Source organism: Manis javanica, chromosome X, assembly GCF_040802235.1.
Source record: "Manis javanica isolate MJ-LG chromosome X, MJ_LKY, whole genome shotgun sequence".
Taxonomy (NCBI): domain Eukaryota; kingdom Metazoa; phylum Chordata; class Mammalia; order Pholidota; family Manidae; genus Manis; species Manis javanica.
Genome location: NC_133174.1, coordinates 109,833,711 through 109,859,457, shown reverse-complemented (window position 1 = coordinate 109,859,457; position 25,747 = coordinate 109,833,711). Strand labels below are relative to the sequence as shown.

The window sequence follows — 25,747 nt, the reverse complement described above, 5'->3', positions numbered from 1 at the left end:
GACTGAGAAAGGTGCCTAAGATACAGGCTCAAATTTGTTCTTTTCAGGCAGAGCCAGCTGGGTAATCTTATCTTAGCTGGCTGCTTTTCAAGGTCCCCAATTCAGGAACCTTTCCTCTGGGAGCAGCATTTGCCCCAGGGAATCAAGTGCTTTCTAGGGCAGGGCAAAAGTGGGAAATCCCAGGGCCCAGGACGATATGGTTTGTTCAGGAAAATCATGAGGAACAGAACGAGCCCCACAGACCATGCCCTTTCTGCGCCAGTGGAGATCAGCACTTGGCCCCAGGACAGAGGCCAGACGGAGAGGAGGTGAGTAGGAAGCGGGGAACCCGGGAAAGCAGGAGCGATTGCGAAGGCACCTTGCTGGGCTCTGACTCAAATGCTGTCAGTCATCTAGGCGCTGGCTGCTCCGCTCTCTCACAGCCCAGCCCTTTCCCGGGGCCGGGCCTGGGGATTGCTACATGCCAGCTTACCTGGGGAAAAACCAGAGCCTCACTTTAGTCCCTTCCGGTAATTGACACGACGGGGAGTCCTGGAGGGGGAGGGGATAGATTCCTTCCATAAATGGTCTCACCCCTGGGCAAAGTGGCTCACTTTGGCAGGTAGCAACAGGGGAGTGTGCACCTGCCACCAGTCAAGTTCAGCCAGATTGTGAGACAAGGAGTGAGCGAACCATGGACAAGCTGAAGTGCCTGAGCTTCAAGTGCAGAAGGAAAGAGGTAGGAGTCTGGCAGCTGTGGGAGGAGGGAGGCCTGGGGCAGGGAAAGCTTAAGGGGAGGCAAACTAAATCTCAGGTTTTGCTTTCTGTGGCCTTTTCCTGTTCTCCACATTTCTGTCCAACTGCCTTCCAATGTGCCTGAGATGTCCCCATAGAGTAGAGGAAAAATAAAACAGCTCTTATTCTGGTAACTAGGAGACTTAGGGTCACCTCATCCTCTGCCTTGGGTGTGCCCTCAAAATCCTGTGTTGTATCCCTGGACTGTATCCGTATGCTGGAGAAAATTAGAAAATTCACTGACCTTATCTGACCTGAGAAACTCTCCATACACTAGAGCAGCTAAGAGGTTGGGAGGAAACCCTCCCCTCTTTAAGCGGAGAGAGCTGCTCCACCCTGTGGGACAGGAGCATTTGTCTCTGAATATATTATTCTGTGACTTTCAGGAAAGCATTGATTTTGCTCTCCAAGATAGGGAGAGAAGTGAAACTTCCCTTAACTCCAGACATCTCAAACTGTCAGCCTAGAGGAAAGCAAGTCTATGAATTTTTTTCTAGAAAAAGGTATCTTTGATTCTTCTCAAATATCTACAATCTCAAGAGTGTTGATTTTACTGAATTCATCTTTAAGACTTTTGTATTTGTAACTTTATTTGTCCACCTTCATTTGTCCTTCATGCTAGGTGCCACATATAACCTTTCCACCAAAATTGGAATGATCTCACCCAGAGAAGTAGTAAAAATATCTTCCTATAGAGCTAAGGCTTTTATCACTTCAAGGGGTAAATGTTGTGAAGGAAAAGAATTCTCCCCAGTTTTGGAATGTGTTCCCCTTGGCTACAGCTTTCAGAGTTTCTCTCTCTCTCATTGTCACTCTGTGGATTTGTGAAATTATGCTTTTGTGGTATTTTTAATAGTAGAAATACAAACTACTGATGTTTTCCTTTCTCCAGAAAGTGACGGCTTCATCTGAGAATTTCCATGTTGGTGAAAATGATGAGAATCAGGACCGTGGTAACTGGTCCAAAAAATCGGATTATCTTCTATCTATGATTGGATATGCAGTGGGATTGGGGAATGTGTGGAGATTCCCATATTTGACCTACAACAATGGTGGAGGTATTTCCATTCCCCCCCATGTTCCACTCCAGTTTTAAGTGGGGTACTGTATGGCCTCTGAGGATATTTTAAGAATTCAGGAAAGGCATATGATAGTTTGGGTTTGTGGGAGGATGAAAAACAAGAATACTGCATTTATTATTAGATTATGAGTTGCTAGGTCCGGTTAGGAAGCTGGCTTCACAAAATCCAAAGATATAAATCTGCTAAAAAATGTATATTTAGCACTTCTGAGTTTCTGATTTGAGATCTATGTTATCTTCAACTATGACTTGCTCTTCTTAATCTATACATGTTTTGTGATAATCTGCTCAAGCTCAAGTTGTGTTTTGCTTAATCTATAGCTGAATCTAAGAAAAAGGCAGGGACTTCTAGTTTTAATAAGAAGCTCAAATAAATTATTTGCTTAAATACAATAAGACATTACATTTTGGAAAATTAACTGTGGAAGGAGTTGATTAAAAACTAATTAAAGGCTAGTATTTTAAGCTGCAATATTGAGTTATATATATTCCAAACTGGATTGACCGTGTAGAATATCTTTCTAAAATGCAACAGAATTTACTTCAAGGCTAGATGTTTAATTTCTGCAAAAGGATACTGTTTATACCTCATAGATCATTAAGGAAGACTCAATTAGAATAAGGAGAAAAAAAATAACTCTGAGGTGACACACAAAGGGAAACAAAATGAATTACACAATTCTCTACTAATGTTGAAACAACTTTTCACTTACACCACATTTTAGTTACTCGTAATTACAGGTTCTATTAGAAATGTAGAGGTGGCATGTCCTTAGATTTTGTAATTGGGTACCAGTGAAACTGTGCCACTATAATTATTTTTCTTGGTACAATAAGATTTTGTGTGGTGATATTTCAATCTTATATTCCTGGTTAATTGGTTGCATTAAAACATTCATACTGACCTTCAGAGACTTAAGAAAGGAGCTCTGTCTATTAAACATTTTAAGTGTTAGTGGCATAAATTCCCCAATCAGGAGTCTACACTGTTTACTCATTGGTTGGTCTATGTTTGGGCTGGAAAAATGAGTCAGGAATCACAGTTTTTTTTTGGTGTTTATGTACTGAGGTCCAGTGTAGTGAAGAGAAGCATTTGAACTCCTTTCCAGCCTCTTGTGTTTAGGTGTAGAATAAGAAATTCCCTGTGACTTGATATCATATATAGGCCCAATAATTGCCATAAATTCCAGGAACTATATTACACTAGGTTTAATAGAGACTTTTTAAACACAGCCAAAACAAAATAATATTATTGATTGTATGCTATCATCTCTTTCCCCTAAAAATTAATATATCATATCGGCTTTCAGTTTTTAACAATCACATTATTTGTGTGATGGATAATATTGGCTTTCTTAATTGCTTTTTTCTCTTTTGCACAAGGGTAGAAAAGGAACATGAGATTTAAATCTGTCAAATGTTAATAGGTCAGATTTAAAATTATGGTCAGGTTTGAAAAGCTATTGCCAAAATCTGGAATCATTTTTATCTGCAGGTTCTTTTTCTTTTTTTTAAACAGTTTATTAAAGGGAAGTATCAGGCTACCTTAGGGTCTAGGTCAATGATACTAACAATTTGTGAATACTATCTTATATTAACAATTTACCAATTATGGCTGTTATTAATAATGAAATAATATAACAGATGAAATAACATAAATAGGTGAAAATAATGAATAATATAACATGGAAGAAAAGAATCCATTTTTCCCCAAAAAAGCTCTTTATGCTGGGCTAGTCAAACTTAATTTATTGTTATATTTAAACAGGGGTAATTTGTTTTACCTTTTCTTTATATTTATCATTTGTAGGACTTAAACTTCTATTAGTAATGCTAAAAATGGTATGTACATTGCAACATCTATCAAAACATGTGTCCCTATATTTGAGTGACTAGTGACTTATATGTAACAAGTACTTTATTGTCTCATTATTTTTAGAAAATTTTGAGGGTTGGAAAAAATGTAATTCTCAGGTATAGTGTTACAGTATTATCCTTATATGAAAAACACATGAAAAAATTGTAACATGAGTAAATGAAATATACATAATGCAGAAGGCCATTTTTATACAGTGAGCCCCACATTTTCTTATTAATTTTTGTTAAGACTTCTAGATCACTAGGTTTAATATTCTGCCCCTGCTTCTACCTACAATCTGGTAACAGTTCTAATAAGCAATACTCTATCCCAAAAGAGGGCAGAAAAAAGTAAAATAATAAAAGTTTAAAAAAAAACACAAAATGGGGATGGGGACTTGCTAATTTAAATGTAGGAGAATTAGTCCTTTTGAAGTTGAAAGTTGACTCTGAATGCTTCTCAAAAGTTCAGATTCTTCTAACAAAAACAATAAACTTCTTATTAACATTGAATGAAGACTTGTGGTTATTTGGAGTATAGTGAATTTCACTACAATAACTTTCAAACTGAACCACATTTTGCCTTTGCTCCTGAAGTCTTAAAAACAGACCACTTATTTTTAATGGAAAAGGAGGGAAATGAACTTGAAACATATACCGTGTGTCTGCCATTTTGCCAAGTATTTTCACACATGTAATTCAACCCTTAACTACAAACTGAGGATTTGGTATTGTTCTCCCCATTTATGAGAAAGCTAAAGTTCAGAGGTTAGGTAAATTGCCCCCAGGCCGCATAACTAGTGAATGGTGGAGCCAAGACATAAACCTAGGTCTTTCTGGTTTCAGAGTGTGTGGATCATTCAACATCTGTGAATTACTTTTCATAGGCTACTTTTCATAACCACAACAACCTCATTAGGTAATACTAGCATCCCCATTTCATAGATGAGGAATCCAAGGTTTAGAATCAATTACTAGATTAATTTAGAATTACTACAATGTTTAGAATAAATAACTTTCTTGTAGAAAGTAGTAAATTTGGGACTTAAGTCCAGTACTCCAACTCTACTTTATCAGAATGCTTTCCAAATGTTATCCTGGTTGTCCAAGTGCTATCAAGATTTTGGGATTTAACAGTGCTTTGGATATTTTTTTTGCATTTTCTAGGTGCCTTCTTGATACCTTATGCGATTATGCTAGCATTGGCTGGTTTACCTTTGTTCTTCCTAGAGTGTTCACTGGGACAATTTGCTAGCTTAGGCCCAGTTTCAGTTTGGAGAATTCTTCCATTATTTCAAGGTTGGTATTAAAATGTTTTCCTGATTGTGTTTATTGGTCTATTCGTACATATAGATGTCCTCACTATGTGGAAGAAAAGTGTTTAAAATTAAGGCATATTAAAGGCAAAGAAGCATACACTGTTTTTCTGAATATTTGCCATTGTAGAATTTAAAAGTCAAGTGTTAATTTGTATCTGTTTATCTCGGGCTGCAGATATAGAAGGAATTAGGAAGAATATTAGGGTTGTAAGGGTGCCATTATTTTCCTATTTTCACCTTTTTAATTCTCTTGGTACATAGTCCTGTTGTGCATTAATTCATGTCTCCAGCTTTTTTCTACTTCACTTGCAGTCTTTGTCTTCTTGCTTGTGCATATCTTTTACAATGCCCCATTCAGAAAAGTTGAAGGGCAGGTCACTATTTTTTCTTGGATGCTCCTAAAAGGACAATAGAAAAGTTTTACAAAATGCCTTGTTACTAAACATCAAACAACTTGCCTGAAGATTCGATATCATTTGGGTATGTGCTAGCTGCTGAAAACTATTTGTAAAAGCCTCAGTGCAACATCAAAAATAAAGTTACAGTGAGATGAATAGAATATTGTGCTGCAATATTAAGGAAGCTACCTCAATAGCTAGTCTTAACCATGGGAGTCATATTCAGTATGCTAAACTGCATTTTGAAACTACTGAGTTAAAGAAACTTCGAACGTTTAAATTAAGATTGTTACTGAGTTGTTGAATTTTCTTTTCATGTGTTTGTAGAAATGCTGTACAAGCACACCTCATTTTACTGCACTTTGATTTTTTGTGCTTTGCATATAATTTTATTTTTTATAAATTGAAAGTTTGTGGCAACCTGGTGTCAAGCCACGGTTGCAGATATAGAAGGAATTAGGAAGAACTTTTCTGAATGGGGCATTGTAAAAGATATGCACAAGAAAGAAGACAAAGACTGCAAGTGAAGTAGAAGAAAGCTGGAGACATGAATTAATGCACAACAGGACTATGTACCAAGAGAATTTAAAAGGTTAAAATAGGAAAATAATGACACCCTTACAACCCTATCTATTGGCGCCATTTCTCCAACAGCATTTGCTCACTTTGTGTCTCTGTGTCATGTTTGGTAATTCCTGCCATATTTCAAACCTGTTCATTATTATAGGCATTATGGTTGCCTGTGATCAGTGATTATGACTCAATAAAGTAATTCTTTAATTAAGGTATGCATGTGTTTTTAGACGTAGTGCTATTGCACACTTAGTGGACTACAATGTAGTGTAAACATAACTTTTATATGCACTGGGCAACCAAACACTTCATTTCACTTGCTTTACTGCAATATTCACCTTATTAGGGTGCTCTGCAACTGAACACACAATATCTCTGAGGTATGCCTGTACACTATCCTTTCAGGGTATTAACTCAGCAGCTTTTCTACTTGTCAAAATGTTGGTTTACAGATGAAGATGTATTGGTCAATGAGTTAAGAGTATATGAGCTTTGAATAGTTTTTTTTTTTAAGGATAGTACCCACCCTGGCAAGAATTTACAGACTTAATAAGAAAGAGTAATGGACATGGGTTTTCCCTTATGTGAATTTGATGAGTTAATACAGGTCTTAGTACCTTATCTAATCAACTAAAAACTGTCTCAGGAAGCCAATCATCAAAATTACCTTATATTTGAGAAGAAAACTACTTAAAATGTAGTACTGCCTCCCCCACAGACTCCCTCAAAAATTTTTTTTAAAAATGAAAAAGTTGTTTGAAATAGCCTTCTCATTTTAAATAGACTTTCTGGAAACCTTTTGATGTACAGCTTTTTTTATGAATCACCAAAAGAAATTTCTCATTTGGTTTTTTCACTGTTTTCTTTTCCAGGTGTGGGAATTACAATGGTCCTGATAGCCATTTTTGTGACGATCTATTACAATGTCATAATTGCCTATAGTCTTTACTACATGTTTGCTTCTTTTCAAAGTGAACTACCATGGAAAAATTGTTCTTATTGGGCAGATACAAACTGTAGCAGATCGCCTATTGGTAAAATTAATTTACTTATTTTTAGAATACTATTAACTCTGCATCATTCTTTTATATTATCTAATAAACTTAAAGGGTTCAGTCATTTTCTAACCAATTTTGGTAAAGTTTTAACTGAGCCATAGGCTATTGATGAAAGCAGAGTAAAGCATGAACACCTGAAAGCTGACTAATGCACTATGTTAATTTCTGAGGACATAAGGCAAAATCACAACTAGGAGAACTTCTTACAGGTCTAAGTCCTGGGCAGGAGAGAAGGAAGAAAATGGGAAAGTGGTAAAGAGAGAAAAGCGCTACCTATGATTGGAGTAGTATTTTTCAGGAAACAGTGAGTGTTGTCCATGTCATATGTTGCTAATCTTTGGGATAATGTAGTGTCGGTATTGCAGACTAATATGACTGGGATTGCATATGTATATCAGAGAACAAAGTGAAAATGATTTAATGCTTCTTAGGTATTTAAAGATGTCATTTATTTATATAGGCTAAATAAGTCAACATACTGAAAGTTCCTTAAGCATTAATTCCCAACTGAAGTGATTGTTACTCTGTAGCTGTTATTACCATAAATACAATCACAGTTTAAAAGGGCAGATATTTCCAGACTCATCCCCAGCTGTGTAGCAGAGATTTAAGATGCTGAATGTGCATAGCTATTTCATTTGTAAGATTTCTACTCCACTGTCACTAAGTAACAATTTAGATAGTACTTTAAATATTTTACCATTAAAACTTTTTCCCAGGAAAATATTCTTCAAAACTAAGTACTTATTTGTATACTCCTTTTATAATTTTTAGTAACTCACTGTAGTGTGAGTATCAATATGACAGAGATCTTCCAAGCAAATAAGAGCTGGGTAGATGCCAACAATTTTACCTGCATCGACGAAAGTCAAGTTTATCAGCCAGGGCAGCTTCCCAGTGAACAATATTGGAAGTAAGTGCATTAGATGATGTGCTTCTTAAGCAGGTGCTATTCAAAATTTTTTATAAATGACAATAAAATATTAATCAGCCCTTAACTCACATAAGTAGAGAAAAGGGGGAATCAGAGAAAATTATGCTTCATTTGTTCCAAAAGTATACCTACCTTGTACCTGCAAAATTAGCTCATAGTTAACAAATTGTCATTTATAAATCAATTAAATGGGCACAACTGTCAGTAATGATTTATTTAGTGCTTATTAGGTATAAGTTAGGGCATTGCTTTGAAGAAAAATAATATTCAAATGTTAGACTATAATGAACAAGTTCTCACAATACACAGTTGGGTGATGAGCAATATTTGGGGCAAAATTGCTATTTAAGGCTGCAGTTCTTCATTATCCATCTTGCTTATAATTGTCATTACGTTATGCAGAAAAATAGATATCAGTGGGGTGTAGAGAGAATAAGGCCAGTAACGCCCATTAAAAGGGACTCAAAGAGTTAAACAGATAAAACTCCCAGATATAAGGAGCCAGAAAATACTCACGGAGTTAATGAGTTAATCGTCTGAAGCTCCCAAGGCCAGGAGTAACTTGGAATGTCCAGATATTCCCCAGATAAAGACAAGGATCCTAGTACACAGTCCATGTCTTCATTGTGTCAATTAGATGATACCATTGTAAGATTTACTTTAGCCTGCTAAAAGGCCAGTTAATTCTTTAACTTAACCTATATGGTGTTTTTTTCCTCCTCCTCCAGCCCCTCATCAAGTAATTTTGTAACCAGGGCAGGAGACAAGCACCATAATTAATTTTCCAAAAAAGCCCAGATATAAACAGTATAGTAAGAACAGGAAAGATTCCATCTTAAAGCTAAGATTACATTCTAAAAGCCAGGAAGTTAGGAAGTAAGATTCCTAACATATTCTTTAGCAAACAGACAATAATTCAGCCCATCTTGGGGGCAGGGCAAGCAGTCTGGATTGATATGTTCCCAGAGGGAAACTGCTATCCTGGGGAGGAACCGAATCAGTAAATTTCTTGTGTTAAGTCAATTTTTCAGAATTACCTACAGGACTGATAATAGAGGAGAGGAGACATGGTGTCTCTCACCAGAGATAAGCATCTTGAGACCACTTGACATGTCTACACACCCTAGCCCTTTGTCACATTCATGAAAAATTCTTAAAAGAGGGAACCCCCAGTGTTTCAGGGCACTTATTCTCTGAGGTTTCCCATATTCTCCTTTCTTTGAGCGTGCACCTTTTTGCCTGAAATAAACTTCTCACTGTTCAATTTTTAACTTTTGTCTCTGTGCTTTTCCAGTAGTAAGTGTCCTTGTTACTTTGCTATTTAATTCTAATCCTCTGGACTTAAGCTCAAATCTTCACTCTCTCTGTCTTATTTCAGATAAGTAGAGAGAGGCTGCTGAGAGTTCATATGTGGGCTCGCAAGCCTCCATTTCCTGGGTGACCTGGATGGAACTGCAGCTATATGGTCATGCTCTTTAGTGCTTGCCTGAAAGTCTCCTTTCTTTGCCTCTGAGAAGTTTGCAGAACATAATCTCACTCCATCCAGTGCTCTGTGGCTCCCCCAAATGCTGGGGTGGCAGGGACTCAGTTCCCATGCCATGCAGATCCAAGTGGACACTGGACGCCAGGTGACACTGGCTTAAGGAGTTAGCAGGGTGTATGCCTCATGCTGAGCAGCAGTTCAATGAACTCCTTTATCACTGTGTTCTTCCTTACTCTCTGCTGCCTGCAAGGCAGCTGTCATTCCCTAATATTCTCGCTTTAATGAATTCCTTCCTCACCTCATGCTCTGACTTCTCCGTGTCTTTGAACTGAATTCCTCCCTAACAGTTATATGGTAAAAAAGATATTTGGGGCTACATTTACTTTTATTAATTTTAAATGATGCCTTTTTATTTTCCTTACTGTATACTTACCCTTTATCTTTACATAATTTGCTTGATTATTGCTGTAATGAACTCTTCCTCATCTACATGTTAACAGTTTATGTGACCCTTTTAAAATTTGGATCTTGAAATATTCCCAAACACCAAGCTAAGAATTAAAATCCTAAATCCATGCATGCCCTTTGTAGAATTCATGGAGTTTTACAGAAAAATTTGAAAAAGGTATAAATAATGGGACCATTTAGATTTCATGACAACTACAAGTATGATGAATAAGAAAATATTCAATACAACTTTAAATGTTTTCTGTCATTTTAATGTAAGAAAAAGTACGGTAACAAGTAAAATGAAATAGTCTGATATAAGGTTAACCTCTTTACATAAAGGAGTTTTGAAATATTGGGGAAAAATCATAGCTGAAGGAATCAGTAGATCTTTTATTCCAGGGTTTGGAACTTTGGATTGGCTGTAGTTAACCCTGAGGTTTAGAGCCTGACTTTTCATTGAAATAATTTTCCCCCTGTATGTAACAGTATCAATAAAAGGTTCACAAGACATTGATGCATTAAGATAAAATAGTTATGAAGCTTTTCCCTGGATAAAAAATATTACAAAATTCAATGTACTAAGACAAGTGATTTTGTGTTCATAAAAGGGCTTATGTGTTTTCAGTAAAGTGGCGCTCCAGCGATCAAGTGGAATGGATGAGACTGGAGTAATTGTGTGGTATTTAGCCCTTTGTCTTCTTCTGGCTTGGCTCATAGTTGGAGCAGCACTATATAGAGGAATCAAGTCTTCTGGCAAGGTAATTTGGAAAACACATTAGATAGTGATGTAGCTGTTTTCCAACGTCATTTTAGTTCAGTGTCAAGCATTATCAAATCCTGTTTTGTCCACAATGGGAATACTCAAATACTCAAATGTGTGAAAAGCTAAGTAGGTAGCCTAACTCAAAGAAAAAACATAAGATCACTACTACTTTTAAAAATAAAACAAGCAAAATCTAGTAGAGTTCTGCAATTACTCAAAACTTGAACACTTCTAGTTGATACAGCATTCTGCAACTTGAGAGTATATTTTTAAGATTTTCTGTTACATGAAAAAGCATCTTGAATGAAATTGTATATTGCAATGTTTGGTTTGGGAAGTCTAGATTCCTGTTATATAGAGTATTAGTGTCAGGATTCCCCTAGTTGGAGAGAGGGGAAAAAATTAACTATGCAATTGTTCTCTTAAAGCTTGCCAAAACTGTCTCAGAACCCTCTCCCTCCGCAAAGAATCCTCTTCTGAAAATCATTGCATTTTCCCACTTAATTACTTTATTTTTAAATGAAAATGTCATAGTGCATCATGGCAAATTCAGAGGACATGAAATTTTCTCTGTGAGCACTTGTACAGTACCCAGAAAAGTGAATGTTGATGTGTTTATAACTAGTAGAATGAAGAGGACTGGAGTAATTGTGGGTACTATCTTTGTATTCCTGGTACAACATCTAGCACATGCACTTAATGTTAAACTGTAATGAGACATGCTGTTAGATTGCAAAACTACTGTGAACATCACAAAGTCTGTGGAAACTTTCCAAAATGTTTCAATTGCATATTTTTGAAACCCTCAGTTCCTTTTTGATGTTAACATTGAAAGAATCCATTAAAGGCCATTTACCCAAGCAATTAATTTGTTGTGGTCTCTGGATGACTTCTTGAAATCATCTCCTTGGGCATGTTTTCAAACACAGGATACCAAAGTGGATCAAGGAAATCACCCACATTAATGAAAAGCCAGCCTCAAAGGCAATCTGCTCATCTAGAACCATGTGTTACTATGACAAAAGCAGTGCACTTGTATTGTGTTCTATCAAACTCTCTTACTGGTGGTTTTAAGGATAATAATAGCAAGTGTCCAGCATGCACTTTAATTAGCTTTCATGGGATTTGGACATATACTAGAAGATTATTTTTCTTGTCCTTGGGGACTGAGTACATACTCACCATTGCAGGGTTTAAAATCATTTTTCTTCCCACCTCAATGTGATAATTTACCAAGAGGTGATATTCGGTCTGTTCAGATACTCATTCAGATGTATTTATATATTTAGGAAAGCTCTCTACCTAGACTCCAAGTTATCACTTCTGAGCTGATTGTGTATTTACAATCACGAACCTGGGAAATATTGCTTCATATGTCAGAGTGTTTTGAAAATGGATCATTTGAGAGGGTGAGCACAGAAAGAGGAAATAATGTCCACTTTCGTATTGGTATTACCACACCAGAATTACTGACACCCTTATGAAAACCGTTCATACTTTATTTTACTAATCTCAACTGGCTAATAACCTTATTTGTATATAATTATACACCATGATTTAAAAAATAACATTAACTTTTGGTGTTTTTCTTGGTAGGTGGTATATTTTACAGCTCTTTTCCCCTATGTTGTCCTACTCATCCTGTTAATACGAGGTGCCACTCTGGAGGGTGCATCCAAAGGAATTTCATACTATATTGGAGCACAGTCAAATTTTACAAAACTTAGGGAAGCTGAGGTAAGTCTTAATTTGGATTTCAAATGATCTGAGGGGTAAACCTTAAAAACAAATACCGAAAATCTTTTGTTGTATGTGAGCGTCATAATGTTGTAGCTTGCAAAAGACTATGCAGTTAAGTTAGTTAGTGTTCCTGTCTGGTAGGATGTCTGATTTAGCTACCTAACATGATCCTAATACTCTCTTTTTTTGGAAGTGAGATAATAATTTTCAGCAATAGGATTTTAGAAGTCTTTTTATTCACATAACTGATTCTATTTGACCAAAAGGATTTGGGGCTTATTAATCTGAAAAATAACATTTCATGCATAAATAGATACAAATTGATGACTAGCACTATGTGGCTTGCTGGATAAACTCATAGTAGATTTCAAGATTTAGTTGAAAGTTTAATGGTTCAAAAATACATCTTCATTGAAATGGACAAAGAATTCCATAAACAAAACAGTTATACCTGAAACATAATATGTGCCACAAACATGAATTGGGTAACTCTCTTTTAACTTTAGTCCGCCTCCAGATGAAGGCTTTGTATGTCACAGGTACATGAAATCTTTTACAATTTTGGCTGCAGAGAACATTAATACTACATGTACTCTATGTACTATGGTTCTATTGATACAGCCTTAGAGTGCATTCTCTTTTTTAGGAGTCACATCACATTCTTGGCACACATTAAGTTCTTGGTCAGCTGAAGCCCTGCCATCTCATGTTGAAATCAAGAAACACTATGTTACTAGTATCTACCATACTAATAGTGCTAACCAAAATGGATATGAGTTTTAGTTTGCTATTGGTATTCTTTGTGGAAGTCTTCCTAATTTCCAGAAACTGTTGTTTCCTAAATACTTACAATCAGATATTTAATTATTTGTTGGAGAACTTTTCTGGTAAGCATGTCAAATTGATCAGTTTTTGGTCATACACATCTATGCTTTCTTTACCTTTATGAAAACTGAAATGTCAATCTCTGGATTTTGGTTACCTTTCTTGGGCCCAAATACTTTTCATTCAATAATTAACTACAACAGCACTGAATTATTTGAAAACCATGAATTTTTATTGTTTTAGTCTTAGAGATTAACATATTTTGATGTGTCCACAAGCCACCTGTTTATTTCTTCATTTATGTTGGGCTTCACATCTTTTAACCTTGCTTGTTAATCTCCTCCCAACTGGAAGGCCACCTTTGTTGGTGAATAAGAAATAAATAAAATGGAAGTTGGGATACATCATCCTCTCTGTTAGGTTATTAAATAAGATAAAATATTTAATGTACTTTTGAAATGGTGAACTGTTATAAATATGAGCATGCAAATATTTCCATTATTGCTGTTATAATATACCAAATTATTATAGAGACAATATTTTCTCTAAGAAGTAGACCCTCCATATTCTTTAAACATAATAAGTTTGGGCACAGTTGAAAATTCCCTCTGATATTCTTTAAGTGGCTTTTTATAAGCCTCAGATCACCTGGGCTTTCTAGTTCCTTGAAACTCTCCTGGAAAATTGGTATGACTATTTTATATTGGTCTGTGTCTCGGTGTCTCTGTTATTTTTAAATCATCAGAGCTAAATGCAAAGCTGCTTGTGACACACAATTTTGTCTTCTCACCATCCCACCTCAACACAAGCACTACCCCCACTGCTTCTTTGGGTTTGCTGGCAGTGAGAATTTTTTCTTAGATTATTTTCTTTATTTGTCTCAAGCCATAGGATCATAGGTCTGTATTACATATATACATATATACATTTTTTTTCTCAAGACATAGGATCATAGGTGTATATATATATATATATATATATCCCTCATATATATAAAATATATAATAAAAATATCTATTTCCTTTTCTTTGAATATCTGAACTCTGCTGAGATGTCTAGAAGAGTAAAGGACCATATAGATTTATAGCTAGGGGGTCTTTAGGTCTTCAGTGATTATTTTACTAATGCCCTCATTCTACAGTGATGAAATTCAGACCCGGAAAGATTCACATTTAGTTAAGTTTACACAGCCAGTTTGTGCATCCTGAATTAAGATTTCCCAGTCCTTAAACTAATAATCTTGTATACAGCTATGAGACTGCTAAATATGGAGATTATAATTATGTTTGGAATTTCACTTTTTTTGCAACTTAGGCACATCTCAAGGTATGCAGTAGCATTCTTACACAACCTGGACCTGCCATACCCACTTCCAGGTCCCCCTTACTCACATATACATATATAATGTATCAAGTACAAGCAGCTGAGACCAATGGGAGCATGTTGTTCATCTCTTAATATGTACAACTGCCTAAGAAATAAGAGCGTTTTATTTCTAACGTGACTGTTATATGTAAGTGAAATAACCCTGATTGATTGCTCAGTCACTCTGTCTGTCCATTCATCTATCCATCCGTTTTGCTTCCTATGGGCTTCCTGCCATGATGAGGCAATTATAGTGAAGTAATCATTTAACATCACGTTGTATTCTGAAACCTAGCAATATTTCTCTTACTCCCTAACAACTTAATCTTTGTTGAACTTGGAAATAGATTACATACCTTTCAGGAGTAAATTGTTGTTTTTAACTTCCACAGAGGAAACTGAGTATCAATTTATGAAGATTTTTCATAATAACATTAATATCTACCATTGAGCATCCTAATTGCTTTACATCTGCTATCTCATTTAATTCTCACATCATTCCTAGGACACTTATAATAATTATTATCATCTCCATTTTATAGATGAAAATACAGGCTTAAAAATGTCAAGTAAATTGACACCAGCGAGAGTGAGAGGTATTGGATGTAAACTTCAATCTCCCTGACTCCAGAGCTAGAACTCTGAGTCACCGTATTATACTGCCTGCCTTCCACTGACCAGTCCTGTTTTCAGATGGACTAAAAAAACCCTTGCCTGAACATACGCCAGTTTATCTACAACATTCAGAAAACTTTTCTATAAACCCCAAAACATACAAAGCTAAATGCCGTATTGTGTTAGGTTTACATATTTATGTAGTAAAAGTGTAAATAAGGAAATGATAAACACAGAAGTCAGGATAGTTACCACTGGAGGGTATAGAAGGGTGGGATGATCAGGAAGGGGCACAAGGAGGCTTTAGAAGACTGGTAACATTGTATTTCTTAAGCTGAGTAGTGGGTACCTGGGTGTTGCTTTCACTGTTATTTATAATAGTTATTCATTTATATATGTGTTTTTATACAGATGAAAATGAATATTAAGATTCCATATTTTTACATATTAAAGTATTTTCTAAGATTAAATTTAAGTGATTTAGTTTTATATTTAAATTTGATTCTAAAATTAAATTATTTTCTAAAATTAAAAATTAAGAACATATTCTTTAAAATATCAAATTATTTTCTTCTGTAGGTTTGGAAAGATGCTGCCACTCAGATATTTTACTCCCTTTCAGTGGCTTGGGGTGGCTTAGTTGCTTTATCATCTTACAATAAGTTCAATAACAACTGCTTCTCAGATGCCATTATAGTTTGTTTGACAAACTGCCTCACGAGTGTGTTTGCTGGATTTGCTATTTTCTCTATCTTGGGACACATGGCTCATATATCTGGAAAGGAAGTCTCTCAGGTTGTAAAATCAGGTATGTTATGCTTTATATTTTTAACTTTAATTAATCCAATGTAGTTCACTTAAGAAACACTAATATATTTTATAGCAATTTACTTAAAGCATTCAAGATTTAGGGTATTGCATTTTCTTTTGCATATATAATTTATATATAATTTAGTTGTTTTAATGATATATATATATAATTTAGTTGTTTTAATGATGTAATAATTATTAAATGATCTGAGAAAATAGGACTATATTAGGGAACCATTATTTAAGAAGATATCTTTTCCAAGTTTTGTTTAGGCCTTAATATGAACTACTTACTTACTGCACAATTAAAAGTATCAGGTATGCTAAGCACTATACATCCATGTATCTATGTATCTATCTATGTATCTATGTATCTATCTATGTATCTATCTATCTATCATCTATCTACCTACCTACCTATCTATAATACATATATAAGAATATGTGAGAGACAATATATACAAAAATTCCTCTATGTACAATTACAGTATTGGGTTTGAATTTTTTTTTATGAATTAGCATGTTGATATTTTAAAATAGGGGACACTTAAAGAGAATTGAATAAAACAAATTATATGAACACAAAGGCAAATGCAGCACCCAAATGTTAATTTACATTTTCCCAAGGGAATAATATATCAAATCATACTTTAAAAATTAGTTCCCTAAAACACAGAAAATGACTTGAAGCACTTAACAATTCTTATGGATTAAGAAAAAAATGCTTCTAATTTTATAAAATACCATCTATTGGGTTTGAATTTTTAAAACACACCAATATCATATAGATAGAAACCCAAGTCACTTTGATTGTACAGCTGTGTCCAGCTTTGAAAGAATCTGATCAATGAACTTCCTAACTTTAAAGACATTAGCTAGGGATGCTTAGTTACCTGGTGAGTTCTAAGGTTCTTTAAAGTATGAATTACTCATTAAATTTTGATTTAGGGTTAGTATCATTTGATGGAGAGACTGGTGAATGAGAATGGAATGTTAGGACTAGAAGGGACTGTGGAGGGAAGTCTAGTGTCCAGCTCCTCATTTACAAAGGAAAGGACTGATGAATGGAAATGCTATGTCTTGCAGAAGATCAAATTGTTAGGAAGTGACAGAGCCTAGGGTAAAAGCTACTAGTCCTTAATCCTAGATGAGTTTTTTGGAAGGTTGGAGAAATTTAACATACATAAAACTAAATATTACACAATATAATTGAAATTGTTTTTAAAGAAAGGATCTCTGATGGTAACATACATCAAATGGAAAATAAGATTTAGTTTATAGTTTCATTATATACAATGTTGCAGGTGCCCATATACTAATTAAAGTAGCACTACATATAATGGTTCTGGGTAAAGATTTGCAGACACAGTTAAACACTAAAAAGCTAGTTCCATAAATCTTTCGTAGGTGGTATAATTCTTTTAGATTTCTAGGCTCAAAACATGTGACCTGATTTAGGTTTCTGGAGTTTCAGACAGGTGCTAGTCTGTGTTAAAAAAATGAAATCAGTTAAACAAAGTCATTGAAATAGCTAAAGATATCTTCTGTGAAAAATGTACCATTTACAAAATTTATCTAACTTAACTCATGTCACATGTTCACATTATCACATCATAGAAGAACCAAGTCAAATAGTTTTAAAGATGAAAGTGGAACAGTTGCTAAAGAATTTATATCATGGATTGGGGTACCAAATTATGATGAGAATTTCCTAATATCATCTTCTGAAAATATCCAAATATGTGAATTTTCTTGGCAACTAGATTAAAATGCCATACATTTTTCTTAGGTTTCGATTTGGCATTCATTGCTTATCCAGAAGCTCTAGCCCAACTCCCAGGAGGGCCATTTTGGTCCATATTATTTTTCTTCATGCTTTTGACTTTGGGTCTTGACTCTCAGTTTGCTTCCATTGGTAAGTAATACTCCCAGGGATAAAATATCCTTCTCATATTTGACTCATGTTTTCTCTACTTAAAAATATCCTCGTTGCCGCCTCTAGCTTTTAGTCTCAGAATGATCTTTCTGAAAATACTTTTTAACTTAAATGTTCAATGCAGAGAAATACTAAGCACTCATGTACCAGACACCCAAAAGGAAACAAACATTAATATTTCATCATATTTGCTTTAGATATTTTTTAGAAAAATCATCTGTGACAGGTAAATTTGAAGTCCCCTATGTTTCTCTCCCTCATTCACATTCCTTCTTTCCTAGAAGCAACCGTTACCATGGATTATATATGTTACTCAGTCCATGTTTGTATATGTTTTATATGTATCCAAAAAATATATATAAACTTTAAATTTTCACATCAGTGTGAAGTTTCATAGCATATATAACATTCTGACTGTTGTTTTTTTACACGTATTATAAATCCATGTTGAAGCATAGACATTGAGATCTAGTTAATTGACAATCTGTCACCTTAATGGTGGGCATTTGGATTGTTTCCAGTTGAGCACAATGACACTGCTGCAATGAGAGTTATTGCACGTGGTTGTATGCACACACAGGGACTTTCCCTATGGTGCATGCCTAGGAATTCTGAAATAGTTTTCATCTTATCAGTCTTGTAAATAGAGCCTTTTAAATAGTTTACTGTTTACAGGGGAAAGTCCAGCCTCCAACGTTCAAAGCCCTTGAACATTCCAAACGTGTATCTTAACCCGTTCATTCATACATCCCTCTACTTTCAGCCAGTATCTTGTTTCATGAATACATTTCTTTTTTAAACCCAGAAAGCTTTTCTGTCTGCATGCCATTTGTTCAAATATTCACCTTACATAGAAGTTTTGCTAGAATTTTTCCTTCCCTATCACCTTTCAAACTACTCTGGCCCTAAGAAACCTGTTATCTTACAGTTACTATCAATGAAAAACTCTATGAAACAAACTAAAACCAACAAATAGAGCTGCATTTGATTTTTGCCAGAAATGACAAGTGGCGAATGCCAAGAGGAAGGACCCCGTGGATTTATTATTATTTTTTATTTCAGTATCATTAATCTACAATTACATGAAGAACATTATGTTTACTAGGCTCCCCCCTTCACCAAGGCCCCCCCACATACCCCTTCATAGTCACTGTCCATCAGTGTAGTAAGATGCTGTAAAATCACTACTTGTCTTCTCTGTGTTGCACATCCCTCCCTATGCCCCCCCATACTATACATGCTAATCGTAATGCCCACTTTCTTTTTCCCCGCTCTTATCCCTCCCTTCCCACCCATCCCCCCCAGTCCCTTTCCCTTTGGTAACTATTAGTCCATTCTTGGGTTCTGTGATTCTGCTGCTGTTTTGTTCCTTCAGTTTTCCTTTTTTCTTATACTCCACAGATGAGTGAAATCATTTGGTACTTGTCTTTCTCCGCCTGGCTTATTTCACTGAGCATAATACCCTCTAGCTCCATCCATGTTGTTGCAAATGGTAGGATCTGTTTTTTTCTTATGGCTGACTAGTGCTCAAAATAGAAATACCATTTGACCCAGGAATTCCACTTCTAGGAATTTACCCTAAGAAAGCAGCACTCCAGTTTGCAAAAGACAGATGCACCCCTATGTTTATTGCTGCACTATTTACAAGAGCCAAGATATGGAAGCAACCTAAATGTCCATCAGTAGATGAATGGATAAAGAAGATGTGGTACATATACACAATGGGACCCCATGGACTTTTAAAAGCAAGGAAGAAGGCCTAGAGTATGTGCTCAGCATGTATTTGTGAATCTGGTTATCAGAGGTTGAATTTTCTGATTTAAACTATCGGCAAACAAGCTGGCATATAACATGTCATTTTTCCCTTCTGAAGAAACGATGACAACTACAATTCAGGATTTATTTCCCAAAGTGATGAAGAAAATGAGGATCCCCATAACGCTGGGATGCTGCTTGGTTTTGTTTCTCCTTGGTCTTGTGTGTGTCACTCAGGTACAGTGTAGTGTTTTTTCATCGGTAAAACGTGAGTCTGAACGTATTTTATGATCTAAATGGGGAAACCAAAGTTATAAGAGGATGCTTAGTGACAAGCTAAAGCCTGACTCGGATCAAAGTTTGCTGAATTTCAGCCCCGGTTTTTTCCCATTGTAACACAATTTCCATAGGAAGTATATTTTGCAGAGTGGGAAGAGGCCTGATAATGGACCATTTTCCCAATTACAATTAAGTTATACATTGCAAAAATACACACTGTTTCTTGGCAGCTACTACAGAGCCCACAGACAATGCACATCATTTTGATAATCAGCTATTCTGAATGCTTATTTTTTTTCCCCAGTGACTCAGTATAGAATGAAAGGTGAATTCTTTTGGAGCTATTTAAAGCCACATTTGTGTTTATGTTTGAAAACATTCCTTCGAAGCCAAGGAGGATATGTTAAAACCAAATTAATAGATTCAATTGGGATACTTCATCAATCATAAAAATAATTAAAATATACTTAGAAGTAACTGACATTTTTTTGGTAGGCTGGAATTTACTGGGTTCATCTGATTGACCACTTCTGTGCTGGATGGGGCATTTTGATTGCAGCTATACTGGAACTAATAGGAATCATCTGGATTTACGGTAAATAGTGACCATAGAATTATCTGTACCTTTTATTAAAATAATTAAAATAATTTAGTTTATTAAAATAATTTAGATTGCTTTTCATTATGTTTACTATAACAATAAAGTATACTGTAACGGGGAAAAATATGCTATGAATGAAATATAGTTAAAGGTGTATGCTTCCTTGCTGTGCTATAGCAAAATATTTAGTCAGATTGATATTTGGGGCCACAATGATTAAGGGAAGAAAACATGAGCAAGGGATGAATGCACTCTTTGTTGTTGGTTTTTTTTTTTAGGAGGGAACAGATTCATTGAAGATATAGAAATGATGATTGGAGCAAAAAGATGGATTTTCTGGCTATGGTGGAGAACTTGCTGGTTTGTCCTTACGCCTCTCCTTTTGATGGTAAGTATTAATATGCCGTGAGTTTGGTACCAATAATATGTATGCATCCAAACAATTCTAAGAGAAACTTGAAGAATAATTCCCATTGGAAATAATTCACATAAGGAAAACTAATGTCATAAATTAATGATTTTCAACTTTTGCTTTATGACTGACACCTCCAACTTGCTTAAATTAAAATGCCTTTGCAGTATTATTTTCAAGGGAACATGTACCATTTGAGAAAATAAACAGCCTCCTATAGACTTAAAGGTCCTACATACTTAAAAATCATCAGTAGGATAAATAAAAATAGACCATTCATTTGCTCATTCCCTAAAATATATGCTGAGCCATCTACAACATTCCAAACCTCTCTGCTAGGTACAGAAAATACAAAAATGCCTACGAGCCAGACTGCTACCAAGGAGTTCAATCTAAATATACCAATTGCTGTGTTGTACACACCTAAAGCTAACTGTGAAATATACTAATCACTATGTTGTACACCTGAAACTAATATGATATTGTACATCGACTACTTCAGTAAAACAATTTATAAAAAAGTAAATAAATAAATATACTAATTTATTATACAAGAACGATAGAAACAACAACTCTAAGAGCTAAGAAACAACACTCAGGTTTTACTGCGTACATTTTATGGAGGCATATAGTATATCTGAAATTACTAAAAGAAACTCACCTGTGTTAATACAGACACTAGTTTATGTTAATAGGATGTCTTACTGGAGACACATGACATATAGACATGCTATCTTTAAATAACAGTTCAGGACAGTAGCTGGATTAATGACAAACATTGAGGAGGCTGGAGAATTCCTACTGACTAGAGATAATGGTCGGGGAGGAAGTGGCAAAGCTTCACAGAGGATGCCTCTTGGCTCTCATTGTCTCCATGCCTCCAAGGCTTTCCTAGAAAAGCCATTAAGGAATTTGATCTCGCATTTGCTTCACACCTGAAATATCATGTTTGTCTTTAGAGGATGTTGTTTTATTTTTTTTAACATTAGAAGGCCAGTTTCAAATAGTGAGTAGTTGGGGACTGGGTGTGCTGAATTAAAATATTTGGATGCTCCATATTCTTGTGAAAGGACTTTGACAGGGCTACTAAATATTATTTTCCTCATTTGACAAGTCTCCATAATAAAATAAGCTCCTTATCAATTTAGAAGATCTAACTAGACATTTTAGCTAGCTAATTTTCATTGATTGCATAAATTTGACAACTGGATTTACTTTAAAATGCAAAAGTATTAAATGATGTATATTATTGTCTGTTTTATATAAAGTTATATATACTAGACTCCACTGTCCCTCATCCATTCTCTTGTAGTTATGGAAGATTATGGTAATTGTGAAATGCATTTAAATTACTGTAATTTAGTGAATTAATCTAATTCTAAAATTAAACTTGACTGTCTATCTTATAAAGGTTCTTACATTCTATTTGCTCATTGATTTTAGTAAAACAAAGAGCTAAATTTAGAGAAAATACTAGGTGATTTGGGGGTTTTTTTTGTTTGCTTTGCGGATTTCTAAATAATTAGTTTTAATGCAGCAACTTGTCTAGAAAGTTTCTTAAAAAACATTTTTAGTATTTGGATTTAAAGCATTAAGACTCAAATTTTACCATTTTACCCAAGCATACATTGAGCTTGCTTTTTTTCTAAGAGGCTGGAAGTAAAGTGTGTTTTGGTAAATATGCACCAGTAGTATGTGTGAATGTGTGTGTGCTTTGGGTGTGGAGTAAGGGGTGCTCTGTACAGTGAAAATAATTAATAAGGAGCAAAACATGTTCACTAAAGGGTACTTTACATTCTCTGAAGTGTTCAATATGCTGGGCCAGCTTATGGCACATAATAAAACCGTGCACTTATAAAGGAAAGTTAGAATTTCAATAAGAAAATTTCAGACATAGTTTTACTTTCAATCTGATACATCTTTTGGTAAAGTATTTTGCTGAAATACATGTTGGACAATATTTATTATCTTTTATAGATATATATGTGGAGGTGATAATTTTGGGAGAATCTGTTCAAAGCCAGACACAAATTATTTAGACTGGTTCATTTAGCATTGTTATCTTCTGGCTATTACCTGCTTATCTGGGTTGCTTGCATGTGTTTTCATTTCAATTGTTTTTGATAAATTTTTTTCTAAGGAGTGGCATCAAATTGTTAATCATTAGTGCAATTGAAATCACTTGTGCAATAAAATCTCATATTTAGCATTGTCTTCATATTTTACTTTCCCAGGCAATTTTGATCTGGTCACTAGTGAAATTTCATAGACCCTATTATGCTGAAATTCCATACCCTGACTGGAGTGTTGCTTTAGGCTGGTGTATGATTATTTTCTGCATTATCTGGATTCCAATTATAGCTATCGTAAAAATAATTCAAGCTAAAGGAAACCTCTTTCAAGTAAGCATATTAAATTCATATTATTTATACTTTATATTAAGTACTTATATTCGAAGTGAAAATTAATTTCCCCATAGGGTGGTAATATGAGATTATGAGCATAAGATCAAATTGATCACTCTTTCCTTTAGGCTTCTTCTATACCTGAGACAATCATCCATTACTAGGTGCATAACATTGCATTATATATGCTGTGGATATATTTGTGCCTCCCTGTACTAGACCACAAGCTCCTTCAAGGAGGAGTCTTGTCTTGCTTGCTGTGTCTTCAGGCCCTATTCAAGTGCTTACTGAGCACATAAAAGTTACGACATTTAGACTTGTACTGAGTTGTTCCTGAAGATGACACAGAGCAGATGACATTTTTGCTTTATATCTGTAATCTTCACTTTTAAAAGCTTGTTTGATTATAATACATGTTCTAATATATTTAGACTGGGGAAAGCCTAGTACATTATCTTGAACCCAGCCTAGAGCTGAGTCGTCCCACGGAGACCTAGGGGGATGGCGTTGATCATGACATCTCACTAGGACAATCATGAGTAGGTTGAGGAGTCAGGTTTTAAGTAAATTCCCAAGCCCATTATGAGTGAATCGATATCGATATCCGTGGTTTGACCCTGGAGCTCCCTTTCTTTGATTCTTGAAATTTTCCAGGTAAACACTGGTTTAGATCCTCACCGAACCCTCATGCTAGTTGGTTAAATTTGAGTATCATTTTTTAGTAAACTGTGTATTAAGAATTTAGATGATCACTTTTTACTTATTTACTGGTTCTTAATTTCATTTTGGTTAGCAGAGAGACAACCTTCTAAAATGAAAATACAGTTTTTGATATTTGCTTGTTTACAGATAGTAGCACTTAAGTTCCAAAACAAGCTTTCTTTTTCCTTTTTTTTTAAATCTTCAGCGCATTGTAAGCTCCTGCAGACCAGCTTCTAACTGGGGCCCATACCTGGAGAGACATCGTGGGGAGAGATATAAAGACATGATAGATCCTGAAAATAAGACTAACCATGAAATACCTACTATTAGTGGCAGCAGACTACCAGAATGAGATCAAATTTTAAAAAATATATGGTTGCATGATGTGATTATTTTAGAATAGAGGAAAATATTTATTTGTATGTTGAGTAGAAAAATGTATATACTATATTCATAATAGAATAAGCCTTTTTCCCATTTAAGTAGGAATGTAATATAAAAATGTAAATCTAATGTGTAGCAATGTGATTATTATATTTCTTTTTAGAATATTTATCTGTATAACACACATAGCTGTCTCTACATCACAATAACATTTTTGTAAATATCACCATAATATTTTTCTAATATATTGAAGGCTTTAGTTTGAGCTGATTTAGAAAACAGTTATATTTTGTATTATACAAGTTTTAAATATTTGCTTATATTTTCACAGTGTGCAATCATTTTTTTTCCATAGAGCTGGGGAAAATAAATCAGTATATTTTTAAAAAGTGTTAAAATTGAAGGCCTCACTTGATTAGAAATACCATACATATATGGAAAAAATGGGCTATCTATGTAATATGAAGACTATAGTTTAACATTTTTGATCCAAATATGTCTGAAAGCGTCACGTGTTTATGGCTCACTTTTTCTATGTGAACTTAGTGGTTATGTCCTTCATTTACAAATAGTGAAAAAAGAAAGAAAATAAAGATCCTATGGGCGGTAAGTGATAAATCTAGAAAACTGAATCCAGAAGCTTTGAGCACTTTATTCCCTATGTAACGTCTTACTTAGGTTTTATTTGGAAGATAAATAGGATCCATCTAATTTCTTCTGTTTCACAAAATTAAGAGTAGTTCATTATACTCTCTGAAATCTAGGTTTAATTTCAGATAAAACATGTAACAAATATAATGAAGAAATGGCTTCAATAAAATCTAAGATCTTATGTTTGCAATATATAGTTAACAGAACAAGTAGAAAGATTTTGCCTTATTTGAGTAAGTTACCACTTACAGGTGATAACTTATTTGCATAGTTATAGGAAATAAGCTTGTAAAACCTGTCAAGAGTGAGGATAGCCAAATTAGAAAGTCCTATGTCCCAGTTTCCTCACAAAAGATAATGAAAACATGTTGTATTATGAATAGGATTACACAATGATTATATATCATAGACAATTAGTTGAAACATCACAGCCAAGGCTGAGGAACATTGCCTAAATATGTAAGAAACTTTTAAGCTATTAAGGTTACTAACCTGGACTTCACAGAATGTTTGAAACTGAAATTACTGCACTATTTTTCCATATGTATGTGTGCATGCGTTTTTCTAGGGAGAGAGT

At 34.8% G+C, this 25,747-nt stretch overlaps 1 protein-coding gene across 2 annotated transcripts; it reads left to right on the top strand.

The window, feature by feature from the left end:
- The first annotated feature begins 501 nt into the window (after positions 1-501).
- SLC6A14 (solute carrier family 6 member 14) lies at positions 502-24,834 on the top strand. Of its 2 annotated transcripts, XM_037004957.2 has the most exons (14): positions 502-718; positions 1,667-1,832; positions 4,880-5,011; positions 6,875-7,036; positions 7,835-7,973; positions 10,553-10,685; positions 12,287-12,427; positions 15,815-16,043; positions 17,835-17,960; positions 19,855-19,973; positions 20,511-20,610; positions 20,895-21,004; positions 23,263-23,430; positions 24,341-24,834. In XM_037004957.2, exons 1-14 carry the CDS (start codon positions 674-676, stop codon positions 24,485-24,487), a joined length of 1,917 nt encoding a protein of 638 aa, XP_036860852.1. In that variant the 5' UTR covers positions 502-673; the 3' UTR covers positions 24,488-24,834. The 2 variants fall into 2 exon arrangements, with proteins under 2 accessions (XP_036860852.1, XP_036860853.1); XM_037004958.2 differs by lacking the exon at positions 6,875-7,036.
- The last annotated feature ends 913 nt before the right edge of the window (positions 24,835-25,747 follow it).

Excerpts from the sequence above, each read along its gene's own strand:
- SLC6A14 (XM_037004957.2), top strand. The coding sequence starts at position 674 with ATGGACAAGCTGAAGTGCCTGAGCTTCAAGTGCAGAAGGAAAGAG. Across the intron at positions 719-1,666 it reads TCAAGTGCAGAAGGAAAGAG|AAAGTGACGGCTTCATCTGA; the intron begins GTAGGAGTCTGG and ends TCCTTTCTCCAG. Across the intron at positions 21,005-23,262 it reads TTACGCCTCTCCTTTTGATG|GCAATTTTGATCTGGTCACT; the intron begins GTAAGTATTAAT and ends TTACTTTCCCAG.